At 40.2% G+C, this 15,983-nt stretch overlaps 1 protein-coding gene and 1 long non-coding RNA gene across 2 annotated transcripts in view; both read right to left on the bottom strand.

The window, feature by feature from the left end:
• The window catches only part of LOC306960777, a 590,186-nt gene that overhangs the window by 456,496 nt on the left and 117,707 nt on the right, over positions 1 to 15,983 (bottom strand). The window lies entirely within an intron of this gene.
• bmpr1ba (bone morphogenetic protein receptor, type IBa) overlaps positions 1 to 15,983 on the bottom strand; it is a 64,672-nt gene that overhangs the window by 15,322 nt on the left and 33,367 nt on the right. Inside the window, exons 2-4 of the mRNA XM_079552563.1 lie at positions 2,333 to 2,492; positions 2,169 to 2,268; positions 255 to 348 (exon numbers count right to left, since the gene is read on the bottom strand). Coding sequence (XP_079408689.1) covers positions 255 to 348; positions 2,169 to 2,268; positions 2,333 to 2,492 — 354 coding nt within the window. The remainder of the gene's footprint in view (positions 1 to 254; positions 349 to 2,168; positions 2,269 to 2,332; positions 2,493 to 15,983) is intronic.

Raw genomic sequence — 15,983 nt, 5'->3', positions numbered from 1 at the left:
AGGTCTACAAGCTATTTGTAGGGCTCTGTTAATGAGCTGCTAAGTGTTTTTATAAGGATTTTTATTTGGCACTTTTTTAGATTCTGTGCAAAATTGGATTGAATGTACTCTGGAGGTTCTGACCCTGAGGTCTAGTATGTCCATGACCTTCAAACAATTCCAAACATTGAAGTAAAATACGAAGGTGTCTTTTAGCCTCCGTAAATCTCCAGAAAACTTGGCACTAACTGAAAGTGAATGGTGTGGACACTCACTGGGGGGTTTGAGGGTGGGGTGCAGGTGCCTGTTGCAGTAATCCTCGTCTGAACAACACTCCAGGAATTTTCGGTGCATGGAATTCGACAGCTCCTGAAAAGATAAAGATAGAAACAAACCAAAACGTTACTTCTGCGATTCCAGTGACCACTGTAGCCATCCGTCCCTTTCAGAGCCCAAAGGCTTTGCACATGTCTAATTTGAAAGGAAGTCACAAGGGGATTTTCTCTTTGTACATGAGATGATTGAGTTATGGACACAAGCAGCTCACACCCTATAGGTGGCGTTCACGATTTAGAATGTGATGATGTCATAATGCCAGATGGAGGGCAGGGCCAATACAACTCAATGGGAGAAATGCATTTTTTGTAAGAAATCTCCAAAACGAAAATTGACAAATGCTTTTCCTCATCAGTTTTTGATCGTGATTGGATTCACAAACCTGTGATATTATTTTTTTGTCTGAAAGTCCTTTCTATTGGACAATATCATGGTCATGTTTTCGCATATTGTCACCACTTTTTGACATTTTTCAGAGAAAACAATTGGACATTAATTCATATGTGCCGACAGAGGAGACAATGAATTTTGTGACAGTTTTTGTTTCATGTGGATTCCACCAGTCACGACTAAGATATGAGCCAAAAAACAAAGACATAAAAATATGCATTTTGTCAGCTACCACCGTTACCATAGTTACCGTCAGTTGACCTCCACCTCAATGTTAAACTATAGGCTCTTTAGAATGTTGTGATGTCACGTGAACGCTACCTATTGAATTTTTTCCCCCCCAAAATCAAAAACATAAAGAACAAAGTTTTATTGTTTTAATGAGCACGCATAGCAACACAAATGTTTTATGTAAATAATTTTTATTTTGTGGGTGGGAAATATTGTCACCTGATAAATTATTAAAAATGGTAAAAAAACAAACAAAACAAAAAAATACATGCAAGTAGTACACTTTACTAAATACTTCAGAAAGTGCTCATAAATGCAACTGATTCAGCCTAAAGCTAAAGGCTAAAGTGATTTTGATGCTAACAATCTTAAAATAGCATCTGTATCTGAAATGATTGTTATGAAACACGTTGAGGTGTATTTAAAGGGGCTAGATTCAAGTTGGCCATTTTATACTCACTACTGCCACCTCAGGTCATACGTGTAACTGCACCTTCTATATTAAGCTCATGCATGACGGCACTTCGGACCCGAATTAACAACTTTTTGAGTGACAGTGCAGGATTTTAGAGGCAGTTGTGGTGAACAGGTCTGAGCTCATTCTACACATTAGGACATGGCTGGAACATGTAGGGGGAGGAAAATACATCATTTGAACATTTGAACACATGCACAGAGCATAGAAATAATAATGAGAAGCATTCAGTCCTAACTAAGGACAGTTAGCAAAGCAGCTTGTCCGGGAAACTGCTTGCTCACTATAGCCGTTAGCATTTAGCCATAAAACATTGCAAATTATGATCGATCCAGATGTTTTCAGCTGTTGTCAACCCATCTACTACATGAAGGTGAGGTCAAAGCCTTGTTAGAAAGCATTAATGAATGTACAAACCTTTAGAGATTTTACTTTAGATTTGAATTAGCATATAAAAGTGGCCTTTGAGCTAAATGCTAACATCCTAAAGCAATTCAGTTAAGTTTCTGTTTTTTATGGGGTTGGATACACATCCGAGGGCCTGGCTTCTCCATTCATTTGTATGGGGATGGAACGCTGTTGGCTACAGAAGTACGCATTTGTAAAAACAGGGTCAGCGAAAGGCATTTCTGTTATTTCTATGATTCAGAGGCTTTTATGAGCAGCTTTAGAAATGACCAAATGAGAGCAAAAAAAAGAAGAAAAAACCCACACAAAGCTAAAGCCCTTCAAGTATGATGGACAACCACATACTCACCCTGCACTGGAACTCCGAGCCCTGCCGCCCGAGGCACCCTGAGGTGAGCATGGCCACCCCGCCCTCCTCCTCCACCATGGTGAAGCAGTATCCATCTGTCCTGTGGAGAGAGACACGGGGGAGTTACTACAGCGTCACAAAACATACATACACAGTATATTTACCTGCATGTGTTGTTGAGGGAGTCGTCCGGACAGTGATGGTTACAGTGGCACCAGAGCAGTCTCTGATTGGCTGAGGCAGGAGCCATACTACCGCTCACCTCCGTCCCACTCTCTGCGGTCACCTTGGACGCCCTCAGCAGCATACTGTCCAAGATGTTACCTGCAACACAGAGAAGAGAAAACACGTCACTTTTTAGAATTAGGTCTGGGACTGACTTTCATTTCTCTGACAAAACACTCAATTATAAACACTGATTGAACTCATTTCTCAAAAACATGACTGTGCTGTTCCCTAAGGACTTTTACTGTCTGCACTGCCCTCTTGTGGCGAGTTTGTTTCATGTTTTGTGAAGGAAATTGTTTGGCAGCCATCTTTGTTTTTCTTAAAGCCATGAACACAAGCAGGAGCTGCTGTGTGTCGGATAAAAGTGCAGAAGTATCTTCCACAGAGCTTTTGGGACATATGCCAGTAAGTTTTTGATGTTGTAAGACAGTGGTAGGCAACAGCAGGCCCGGGGGCCAAATCCGGCCCTCCATCATGAAGCCTCTGGCCCTCAAGATGATTTTGAGGAATGTTATGACCCAAATCAGAAATCAAATGCCTGTTAAAAACCTCTTACCCCCGACTCTAACCAAGTGCATTATCTCCATTTCGGCTTTACTCAAATCTAAAAGCTTCTCGACTGGAGAGCTTGGCCAGTGTAACACCTCATTTGAAAGCTAAGACCTGCAAAACTGATCGTAACGTTTTTGTTGCATTGTCGCAGCGTTTTTATCAAATTTTGGATGCTTTTTTTGTCATGTTTTTGTCAATTTTTCATCACATTTTTGTCACTTTTTTGTGTCGGTTTGGCTGCATTTTTTTCACCTTTTGTCCCTTTTCTGTGGCTTTTTTGTAGGATTTTCGCTGCGTTTTCGTTGTTCTCGTCATGTTTTATTATTATTATCATTATTATCATTATTTATTGAAACAGGGACAATGTACAGAACCATTAGTCTTTACAAGAGGAGATGGTTTGTACCAGATTTAGCTCAGCAGCTATTTTCCATCCGCAGTCCCTGGACAGGTGTGAACATAAAACATTACAATTACAATCTATAAATCCAATCTACAATAAAATCACTGTATAAAATACGTTCTTTGCTTTTCCTAAAAGTGTACACACACACACAAAAAACTAAAAAAAAAAAACTAAACAATCTCTATAGTTGTCGCTTTGATGTTGCTTTTTCATTACTCTTTACTTTTGCCGCATTTTTTGTCACTTTTTTGTTGCATTTCATCCTCCCTATTTTGACGCTTTATTCAAGAAGCTTTTAGATTTGAGTAAAGCCAAATTGGAGAAAATGTGCTCGGTTCAGGTGGGGGTTAAGAAGCTAAAATGCTCTTGAAATGTGAAAAACACTGTCAATCCCTTGAACATTTCTGAAGACCCATTTAGGTCATACATGATGTGTAACACTGTTATTTGTAGAAAGTGATGCTTTACTTCTAACGACAATTGGAGGGTCCGGCCCTCGGTCTTTAGACAGTGAAGAAAAACGGCCCGACACCGAGCAACCCCTGTTGTAAGATGTTCTGTGCCAACAGGTGTAACATCAGATGTTATTGTTGTGCTAAACGGCCACATTAGTAACGCTAATCTATGCTAATTAAAAAAAAATAGATCTGGATCTAAATGGAGCAAAAAACATGGCCCAACATCATTTCACATTGTCTTCATGTTTAGTTCATGTAAAACTACCACGAAAGTACAAATTACAATTGCTTTATTGGCTCACAAAACTCGAATTCACCTCCTGTACGGACAACACGGCCTAGACCAGGGGTCGGCGAGTTTGCATGGCGGAGGGCCGATTATCTTCATGGTAACAAGACCAAGGGCCCGACCTGCCAATTTTAGCCCAAAGTAAAACACCATTTTCTGCAAATGTCAGCGTTGTACATGAGAAGAGCGAGGCACCATTAAACGACACCAGTCTGGTATTGGGGAAAAGAGTTTAGGTTCTACTGGTGTCTAAAGCTGGTATGAAAAAAAAAAGAAAGAAAATACAGCTTTGATGCTGTTGGTCCTAGACTCCAGGAACTGACTTCATTCTTTCAGCTCAAATAAAAATGATTTGTTTTCCCCATTTTTTTTTTAATTTCTTGCCAAAATATATATATATTTTTAACTTTTTTTATTATTATTATTTTTGACATTTTTTATTACTAATATTTTCCCTATTTCCCCCCCGTTTTCTCCCAAATTATTCCCAATTCTCCCCACATTTCTTGACATTGGCAGTGTTGGGCAAGTTACTTAAAAATGTAACACATTCTATATTAGTGATTACAGCTTTAACAGTGTAATATGTTTGTATTACAGATTACTGTTTCAAAAATGTAGCTGAGTTACACTTCCATTCTGTTTTAAAATTTCACACATTTTTAAAGTCCTCCAACAGGCGTTTGATCTCTGACTTCTGTAATAATGTCAAAATCATTCAAAACATCCTGAGGGCCAGAGGTTCTATGCTGGAGGGCCGGATTTGGCCCTCGGGCCTAACGTTGCCTGTCCCTGGCCTAGACGAACCTTCTTCCACCTATGGTTGCTTTTCAATCTGACAAATACTGCTCCCAATGTTATACTTTTTACTTTGGAGCCTTTAGGAATATATCTTTCAAATATTGCTGAGTAAAAGTACACACCCCTCAAAGACTTTTAATACTTGGTCAAAGCAGAGGAACTGTACGTAAAAATATGAGATTAAAACTCTACTTGACACCATGACAACCAGTAAAACTCCACAAACGTCTCCATCCCCATGTTTCACTGCTTAAACACCTGTCCACCATGACGTGCTCCCGCCCGATCAGCTCCCCCCCCCCCCGGGCCGGATCCAGCCGCTCACATGTGGGGGACAGCTTTACCCCCCCGGTCCGCCCTCCACCCGCTCGGCTTTCAAAGGAGCACCTGTTAGTCACCGCTGGGGGGGGGGAGGGCGATCACGGAGGAACTGCCCCTGGACGCTTCCGCAGATCTGGGGCTGTGGAGGCAGATGCTGAACAGCTGCAGGGAGACGGTCCAACACTAACACATGAGCGAACCCCCCCCCCAACCCGCTCTGTGTCCGAGGCTCAGATCAACCCCTGTCCAGATGTGTCGCTTTCAGAGCTTCAGAGAGATTATGGGGATGTGTTTTCAAATCAACAACATGACATCAAAGAAAGTCAAAGTCTTTCCAACTATTGCACAAGTGAAAGTTCCAACACTGCAGGTGAAATTATAATGAAGGATATACTTAAGCCTTTGCTGTCCTTAGTTCTTTTGAATGAGGTTTAAGGCACTGCAGGGGAATAGGAAAACATTTTTAAATTTATAGATGTCAATTTGAAACTTTACCTGTAGATTACTGACATAAATATGAGAACAAAATATATTGCAACTTTTTAGTCATTTTATGTCTTCGTTTAAAAATAAGGCGTTTTATGCCTAAAAATAGGGCGTTTTATGCCTCAGAGCCGTGCATGGTCAGGCTCCTTCTTATATCAGTGCTCTGGTCCAGCCTTACACCCCTGCGCGGGCTCTGAGGTCTGTGGATCAGAATCTGCTAAAGGTTCCACGTACGGGTTTTCGTACTAGAGGTGACCGATCCTTCCAGGCTGTTGCTCCCAGGCTCTGGAATGATCTTCCGCCCTCTTTGCGCTGTATTGACTCTGTTGATTCTTTCAAAAGCGAACTTAAGACACATTTATTTCTTCAAGCTTTTAATGAGCTACTTTTGGGCTGCTATGATTTCTGTGTTGTTTTGACCCCTTTTTATATTGTATGTAATTTCTGCTTTTACTGTGTTGTGAAGCACTTTGTGGCATTTGCCTGTGAAAGGTGCTATATAAATAAAGATTACTTACTTACTTACTTACTAAAAATGCCCAAATTTCACATATTTGTAGCAACGAAATACAGGGATTGAACCAGATTCAAATTTCTGGTTTTATTTTGTTGACATATTAGTTACAAAGACTTTTTCAGAGGGAAATATGGGACATCTTGTTTAGTCATAAAATAAGCTGTTTTTAGTGGAAACATCTGTAAAAATGTAAATTTCACCTTGTTTTTTGACATTCAAAACTCAATAAATCAGGAATTCGATATTCAAAAATCTTCAAATCAAAATTTTGATAATATATTGTTTAGTCCAAGGCTGGAAAATGTTAAGTCCGCAGGAGTTACTGACGTGGAGATTGAAGGGGGAAAAAAGCATTTAGAGACAATGGCCTTGAAATTACGGTAGCAACTAGCGCTCGTGCTACACAGCTCGAGGGTCCCAGGTTTGATTCCCACCTGGACGGGGCCTTTCTGTGTGGAGTTTGCATGTTCTCCCCGTGTCTGTGTAGGTTTCCTCTGGGTACTCCGGTTTCCCCTACCACTTAAAACATGTACAATAGGCCAGGATGGATGAGAGTGTGTCTGACAGTGCGCATGAGGGACGACCGATGGAAATTAGCCCATGGCTACAATTACATTTACATGCATGAGACCCATGTATGTTCATTAACATGCACTGTCCCGACCAAAGAAACCAATAAAGAGACTGAAAAAATGTCGTTTTGCCTGTAGTGTCTCCCCTTGAGTGGAAAAGTCTGTAAAATTTCAAATTTTGTCTTGTTTTTGGGATTCAAAGCTCAATCAAAATGCCTCAGAAAAAAACTTGAAAATATCGCTAAGTCCAACACAGAGAAAGTTTGAAGGGGCTGTAAAAGCTTTGTAATGTCTGCTCATGCACCTGTACTTTCCTTCCATCTTCTGCCTCACAGATCTCAGAAAGGAAACGACCATATTTGTAATGTGGAAACAGAATATGACAATATTTGTGAATAAATAAGTGTGGGGGAAAAGGCTTTTGTGCTGCGATGCTGGAGTTACAACAAAACATCTTCAAACAAAGGGTACGCTTTGTCTTTTTATCCTCCGACATTAAAACTAAGATGCTAAGATGATTTTAAAAAGCTAAAAGTCTCAGAATCCTGGTGCCATATCTTTGCCCAGCTCATGCAGGGATCAGATTCATCATTAACAACATCCAGAAGAAAACAAATGCCTGCACTTTACTAAATTGAGTAACCTGATCCCGATGGCCTCATATTTTCACAGAACATAAAGAGCCTGGATGAAAGCGGGTGGAGTTAAGTCGCCCATTCGAACTTCGGAGTCGTGAGGATGTGAGGAAACACTGACCCGTGTCTGTCCCCCCCCCCCCCCCCCCCGACACAAAGCCCTTCCTCCGGGGGACACGCGCTAAGCCCCGGTAATGGAGCAAAAGGACAAGGGCACGGGGACGGAAGACGACTTTCAGGGGTATGTCACAGAGATTAGCGGCTTCTGCAGTGGATGTGGAAGTGCCAGTGCCTGATACGACAGTTATATAATAAACCAGGTTAAAGTACTCTAAAATGCAAGAAATAGTGTCTTTTTATTGTGTATTTTTTAAATGTCCTTGCAGAAAAGCCCACTTTGTCATATTTAATGTACAACAGTGATTCTCAACTGGTGGGTCGGGACATAAAAGTGGGTCTTGAGGCTATAGGGATCTTTTTTTTTTCAATATTTTCCATCTGAAACTACACGGAAACACACAGGAGTCTGTTAGTATTATATTATTGAGTTGTTTTGATCATAATTTCAGTCTTAACCTCTTAACTCCCGCCTGAACCGAGGATCTTTTTCCTCATGTCACCAGATTTTTTTTGTGGGTATTCAACTAATTTTTGTAACTTTTGTGTCATTTTTTTGTCATTTTTTGTCATATTTTTGTCATATTTTTCGTCAATTTTTTGTCCCATTTTTGTCATTTTTTGGTCAATTTTTTGTAATTTTTTGGTCAAATTTTTATCACATTTTTGTCATTTTTTCGTCATTTTTTTAATCAAATTTTTGTCATTTTTTTGTTACATTTTTGTCATTTTTTGTCACATTTTTGTCATTTTTTTGTCAATTTTTTGTCAATTTCTTGTCAATTTCTTGTCAATTTCTTGTCAATTTCTTATGACATTTTTGTGACATTTTTGCCACTTTTTCATCAATTTTTCATCTCTTTTTTGTCAATGTTTTCTCACTTTTTTGTCACATTTCCATCATAGTTTTCGTCTCAGTTTTGTTGCTATTTTCACAGCTTTTTTCCAGAAGCTTTTGGACTGGGGTAAAGCCAAACTCGAGAAAATGCGCTCGGATCAGGTGGGAGTTAAGGGGTTAAATGCAAATCTACGGCTTGTTCAATAAAAACATGTGGTAAATACAATATTTTAGAACCACTGATGTAAAAAAAATTGCCATTTGCAGAAAATGGTTCTTAACTTTAGGCGACAATGGTGAGTTTCGGCCCTCGGTGTTTTGGCAATGATGAAAATGGGCCTCCGTGACGCAAACTTGCCGACCCCTGTGATAAACTATACAAGGGCAGGGAGAGTCAAGAGAAAGGCTGCATTTTAAATTGTTTATTACATTTAGTCTGTTGAATGACGCACATATAGAGCGATGCCTGTGCATGAATTCTCCTCCTCTTCATCGCTCTGATTGAATATGTTAACTGCATTAATCATGAGGGAGTGCGAACATCCAAACAGCATCAAACGAGCATTTTAAAGGCATTTATTATTCTGCAGAGAAACTAACAGCACTACAGTGGAGTGAAAAAACAAATCCCAGACCCTCCTGTTTAGTCTCTGTGGGGGAACAACACCTCTATTTATAGCACTGCTTCCATTGACTAGACCAGTGTTTCCCAACCAGGGGTACGGGGATTCCTGGAGTACTTGAGCGCTTGACAGGGGGTACTTGGAAACTGGAATTTCAGTATTCCTTTAGTTAGTTTTAATGATGTTTTTAACACTCAACTAAATACTGAATAATCTATGTTTAGTTGCTCACTTTGTTAACATTATGGCAGGGGCTACTCGGACTATTGTGGGACAAAAAAGGTTGGGAACCACTGGACTAAACAACAATCAGCCCTCAGGCAAACTTACATTGTCAGCACGAAGAGTCCGGGAAATATATTTCTTGAATAAATGCAATACATCATTAAAGGGATGAGTTGGTCATTGTTATACTCATTACTGCCACCTCAGGTCTTGTGCGTAACTGCAGGGTCTATATTAAGCTTGCAGGATTTTAGAGGCAGTTGTGATGAATAGGTCTGGCTCATTCTACACATTAGGACATTACTGGAACATGTCAAACTGGCGGTCTGCGGGCCAAATCCGGGCCGCGAGATGATTTAATCCGGCCCCCGACTTGTAGAGCATGAATTCCTAAGTATGTCAAAAAAGAAAGTAAGTCTCTAGCCCAGGGGTCGGCAAGTTTGTGTCACGGAGGGCCGATTTTCTTCATTGCCAAAACATCAAGGGCCGAAAAAACACAAGTGGTTGCCCAAAGTAAAGCACCTTTTTTCTACAAATATAAGTTTTGCACATATTATATGACTTAAAGGGACTATACGGTGTTTAAAAATGTTAAAATTATGTATTTTCCACCTCCTACATGTTCCAGCAATGTCCTGTGTAGAATGAGCTCAGACCTGTCACTCAGAAAGGTGTGCCGTCATGCACAAGCTTAATATAGAGGCTGCAGTAGTGAGTAAAAAAAACTTCCATCTTGTCCCTTTAATGGGGTGTTTTGCTTGGAAATGTGAAAATATTGACAGTATTTTCCACATGTTAGAGTCCTTTTCATGTCTGCCTGTCTGTCTTCCATGTTCAGGTCTCTGATTTATGAATAAATGTTTCTTCCAAATTCTCTTGGGGGCCAACGGTTTTATGCTGGAGGGCCGAATTTGGCCCCCGGGCCTGACGTTGCCTACCCCTGCTCTAGCCCATTCCTGTGCGGAGTTAGGAGTAAGGAAATAACCAGTATGCTCATTCCAGCCACTAGGGGGCAGCTTAAATTTAAATAAAGGAAAGAATTCCACACGTTTCCAGCAGAGGGCACTGACATAATAAGAGATAGGATATAAGCATATTATAGCCAAGTGGTAAATGGACAGTCTGCCCCAGGGCGGCTGTGACTTTTAAAATAGGTAGTAAATTGACTCCAAACACAAACAGCTCACGCCGACCGTCTATAACATAACTCCATGCACATGCCGACTTTGTGCCAGGATATGAGCGGAGGAGGCGTTTGAGAACACCTGGGAAAACGGAGCTGTGTTTATCGTTTGGCAGTGAAAATGAGATCTTTGCCAAGGCTCATAATTCTTCTTTCGAATTAGATCAGATCGCCTCCGCTGTCTCGCAACAGTCTTCAGTTCATCAGCTAATTTAACATTCATGGACCTTTTTAACTTTCAATGTGTTTCTTTCATTTCAAACAAAGGTAATCACTAGTAGTCGATTGAGGGCATCATGTGAACACAACACAAACTCAAAATTGAAGCATAATAAAAAATGTGGGATCTGGGAACAAACTGACACTTGCGTTCTGTAAAAAAGGAATAAAACTAATTTCATTAAACTAACAACTCCATGGCCACTCCACCCAAATGTGGAGGGCAGTTTTGGGTTTCACCAATGACGCAATATAACTCAGGAAGTACAGATCGGAGCTCTACAGCTGTAGAAGGAACGACTAGGATCACTCAAAAGATAAGAACCAAAATTGCTGGATTGAAGAATAATTGACTTTATCTTAAATAATTCAGAATTGCCAAGTACAAATAATCTGCCAAAAGAACAAGATTTTGTAATAAGATGTTTTTTTTATTTTTGTTTTTTTTACATAATCCAGAAATCTAAAAAGACTTATTCCAATGGCAAATGATCCTATTTCAAGATTACCTATATTTATGTTAGTTTTAAAGGGATATTTCAGGATTTTTGACATAGGGCCTATAGTTATCCAGAGTGTAATTCATGCAGTTCTTATATTTGAAGAGTTTCGCGGCGCTACGCTAAGGCTAGCACATTTCTATGGTACCAGCTAGCCTGCTTATAACACCAGACTAACCATATAAATGTCTGTGTCCATAGAATACGTTTTGGAATATAACTGACCTTGCATCACATGAACGATCGCATTTTGAGGGACTATTTTCTAGCAGATCACTCCGCCACTGCGTAGCTTATACAACCACGAAGCTGATGCTGCTCAAATATAAGTTATTTTAATGCAAAATGGTTAAAATTATTCTATGGACACAGACATTTATATGGTTAGTCTGGTATTATAAGTGATTTGCCTCAGGTGCTCTGTGGAGCGGGTCACACTGTTTTTAATGCAGGCTAGCTGATACCATAGAAATGCGCTAGCCTTGCACTAGCCTAGCGCCAACTAACTCTTCAAACATCAGAACTGCATGAATTACAAAAAGAAAAATATCTCCAGAAATCAGCAACACTCTGGATAACTAGGAAATGAGGCCCTATGTCAAAAGTCCTGAAATATCCCTTTAATATTTCGATTTTGCCATTGATTATCCAGCTCTCATTTACAGCACGTGGAGTGGAGTCAGAGCTTAAGTGGTGATTTGAATGGGAACATACAGTGACCGGCTCGCTGTGATTAGCCGTAACAAGTGCCCCGTGTGTGCGGTCAGTGTAGGCACTTCTGCAGCGTCACGTGTGGCTTTAGAGCAGGACGACCCTCAGTCAATCAACTCATTCTGCCCCGATTCGGACTCCAGGACTCCAGGAGGGAGATACACTCAGGTATTCACTGTCCAGCGCTCTTTTGGAACAAGATAAAAACATAGGGAGTCGTAGCTTCGGTCATGTGCAAGAACTATATGGTAAATGGACTCAACTTATATAATGTTTTTCTACCTTTATCAGGCCCAAAGTGCTTTACAGGAAAGGAACCAGTCACCCCTTCACAACGCGCTGCATGTAGGGCACCAAAAAGATATAATACAATTCAAAAATAGGGTAGTTTCATATCCCAATATCCCAATTACAAGGTTCTACAAGCCTGAAAATGACCTATGAAGGCAGAAAATGTGATGATTTTCAAAACGTTGGACGCCTGAGTCAAAAATATGAAGTTGCATTGATAAAGTGGGCATAGGACACTGAAGTGGGGGTCGCAAGATGATTTTGAGACATTATTTTTTGCATTTCTGACATTGAATTTTTTATGAAAAACGTAAAATTAAACCAGATTTTAGATGTTTTCCACCATATGGTAAATGGTCTCAATTTATATAGCGCTTTTTCCACCTACATTAGGCACTCAAAGCGCTTTACAGCAGGGATCCACTCACCCATTCGCTCTCTCAGTCATACACCAATGCACGTAGACACTTTAAATTATTATAAATGCTGATTACATTTTACAGAAGAGGTCTCCCAAGTTTGGGAACCCCTAATCTTAGGCCCTGTCCATACGAAGTTAAGCTGAGGACCAAACGCAAAGATATTTTATCAATCCAGTGTATCGTCCACACGAGCCCGGCGTTTTGGGGGTCTGTAAACGAACATTTTCCAAACTCGGTCCCAGAGGAAAGATCTCAAAACGCCGTTTACGTGGCTCCGTTGTTACGTCTCCGCAACTTTCACTAAAACGATGACATCACAGCTCCAGAGTCTGTGATCCATAATCTACTGACCTAATGAGTTTTCCTCATGGCTCTGTGATGGTTTGACTCCGCTCCTCTTTGCTCCACTGCAATCCACAAGCCACAGGTGACAAGTACAAAAACACGAGTCAGTCTGTGTTTTTGGACTGACAGTAAAAGTCACTGACAGGTTTTTCATCTGTAGAATAAACTCTCCTCCTCGTCTCTTCGGTAGATCCTAAATCCTTGAATCAGTTTCATTTTCACATGCGCCTCTACATCTTGTTCTATTATCTGTGTTAGCGTCACAGCGCCTCACACAGGCCTGGAAGATGAATTGCGCCGTTTTCACAGACCTGAGTCGACCCATGTGGACGCACACGGTTACTGAGCGGCTTACAAAGAAAGTTTCTGAAAATATAAGCATTTTTGACTGAGAATTATTTTTAAAATGAACAAGAGTGTTCTGCTTTTCAATGCGTGTTTGCACACCCCTGATCTAGCAGAAAAAAAAAAAAACATTAGAAGGAATATGTTTCGCCATACAATGAAAAATAAATACATAAAAAGGTATAGCACTCAACAAGTGAATCAATTAACAGAAGCGGAAAAGGAAAAAGTCATTAAACTGTCCTAAGTGAAATAGTATATACATTCGATGCTTCCCAGTATCCATACAGGAAGATTAAATTACAGCCTATAGATCCAACGCCTTCCCACCGTAATCCAATTTACTGCACACGTATATCCACACATGAGCTCGGCGTCTTTTACCGGAATTCAGGACGAATTCAATTCCTTTTCCTTGATTCCCCGACAGTGTGGGGCCTTTCTGAGTTTGTATGTTCTTTTATCAGGGAACTTAGGAAGTCAGTAAGTATGTCAACAAAATAAAACCATAAAACTAAGCCCGGTGCTATCCTTTACTTAGATTTTGGTTGGAGTTTTCTATATTCTTTACTTCATTGACGATTGCTAGCAAGCCGTTAGATGACAGTGAAAGCTTGCACGACTGTTTCAGGAAGTGTGATCCAAACGGCCGCTGTAGAATAGACAGCTCAGTCCTTGAAAGCGGCGGTTTGTGCTGCGTCGGAGCAGGAAGGTCTGACCCTGGGTGTTGCTCCAGGCTTATCTTCAAGGGAAACCGGGCAGATTGTTGTGGAATCCAGAGGACACAGTGTCTCCTGATGGACGCAGACATAACTGAGCCGTGACGAAAACACGAGGGAATCTTATTTGTATCTTTGTCTACCAACCAACCATCTGTTCAAAAACCCATTCTCTTCTGTAAACAAAGTAAACCCCAAGATTTTGCTTTAATAATGCAAGATCTCATGGCAGTATAAATACGTCTCCAGGTATGTTTTTGTGAGGAACAACCAGTGTTTAAGCCGTTGAGGGAGTAATGCAAATAAAAGTTGTGCTGAAGCTGAAGTTGGGGTGGGAGATATTGACAAAAATGAAAATCTCGCTATTTTTTTTTTTTCAATATCTCGATATTCAGACGATATTTTTGCAACCCTTCAAAGAAATGTGTGAAAACTGGCAAAGAAGGTCCAGTTGGTCTTTTGACTTGCTGTATCTGACCTATTACTGTATAGAATTACGAGTACATAAATACATGAGACTAGTAGTGGGACTCGATTAAAAAAATGTCATCAAGTTAATTATGGCCTTTGGTTGTAATTATTTTTTAGAGTTAAATTTTAGATGCTTTTTTGTATTTTCCTGCATTTGAACTCATCTGAAGTGGAGATGTGAGGCCTGTGTGAACATTTCAAACACTTTTTGGAGAATTATCTTTTTAAATGGGTTTATGTCGGCGCTTAAAGGGACTATACAGAGTTTAAATGTTTTTTTAATCAAGTATTTTCCTCCCCCTACATGTTCGAGCCATGTCCTAACTCAAAAAGTTGTTACTTCGAGTTGAAGTGCCGTCATGCATGAGCTAAATATAGAAGGTGCAGTTGCACGTAAGACCTGAGGTGGCAGTAGCGAGTACAAAATGTCCAACTTGCATCTAGTCTCCTTAACTGTGTGAATAAACAAGTTTGACAGTCAAATTGTTTTTGGCTTTTACGAGCAGGTGTCGAAAGTTAAGTGCGATTAATTTCGATTCATATTTTTAATCGCACTAAACCTTAATTAATTGTAAGTAATCGAAAAAAGTCCTGGCCCTAGATGAGACATTATTGATTTAAACATTAGGGCGATGTGAGCAAACATTTACATCACGGTATGAAAAAGAAATGATGTATTTGCTGATATAATTTACACCTGACAAAATACTTCAAAATCAAAGCCTTTAAACAACATTTAAAGCTATTTTATTCTATTTATTCATCTAAATCTCTTCCTTCATAGAGATAAGATAAATAATATTGCTACAATATTTGAACTTCATCTCCATCACAGTGAAATGCTCAATGAGTTCAGTTTACTTGTGTTTTATTGTCAGGAGACCCGCGTTTGTATTGTGGTTTTCTTCACTGTGTTGTTAGTTAGCGTCAGGTTAACAGTTAGGGAAGTTAGCTAGCTAGCAAGTCGGTGCTACAACAACCTTTCCTCGCAAATATGAGCGACTCAACTGACAAACTTCATTCATATCATTAGATTCTTCATCTCTGTAATCGCTCCACGATGCCACGTTGTTGTTTTGACTTTGTTAAGCAGGGGAGGGGTCTGAAAAAACTGAAAAGAATCTGCTATAATGTTACAGCTGAAATTTACATAAAAAGTAACATCTAGCAATGACAGTAGGCTATACTGGTTTAAACTAGTGCGTTTGTCCAGATAAATGTATTTTTCCTTTCAAAATGAACTTTTTACATTGTACCTGTTTTGCAGACAAGCTTTGGGGGCCCCCCTGCAGTACCTCCGGACCCCATTTTGGGAACCACTGGTTTAAAAGATATATCTCCCACCTGTAGGCTGAAGCGTGATGAGACACAAGTCCAGAGAAAGGTACGAGCTGCAGTCAGACAAAGCTAGAGGCTGTGCCGATTCTGTCACTCACTCTCCAGATCAAATGTAAAAAGTGTGCAGAGTCATTTCAGGTCCGCACATCCTGGTAATGGTTCAGACAGAGCATGAACAGGCTCGGGTGGGTCGGCGGTCCGGT

Source organism: Gobius niger, assembly GCF_951799975.1.
Source record: "Gobius niger genome assembly, chromosome: 1".
Lineage (NCBI taxonomy): Eukaryota > Metazoa > Chordata > Actinopteri > Gobiiformes > Gobiidae > Gobius > Gobius niger.
Note: the sequence above shows the minus strand (reverse complement) of the source record. Positions and strands in the feature narration are given on the sequence as shown.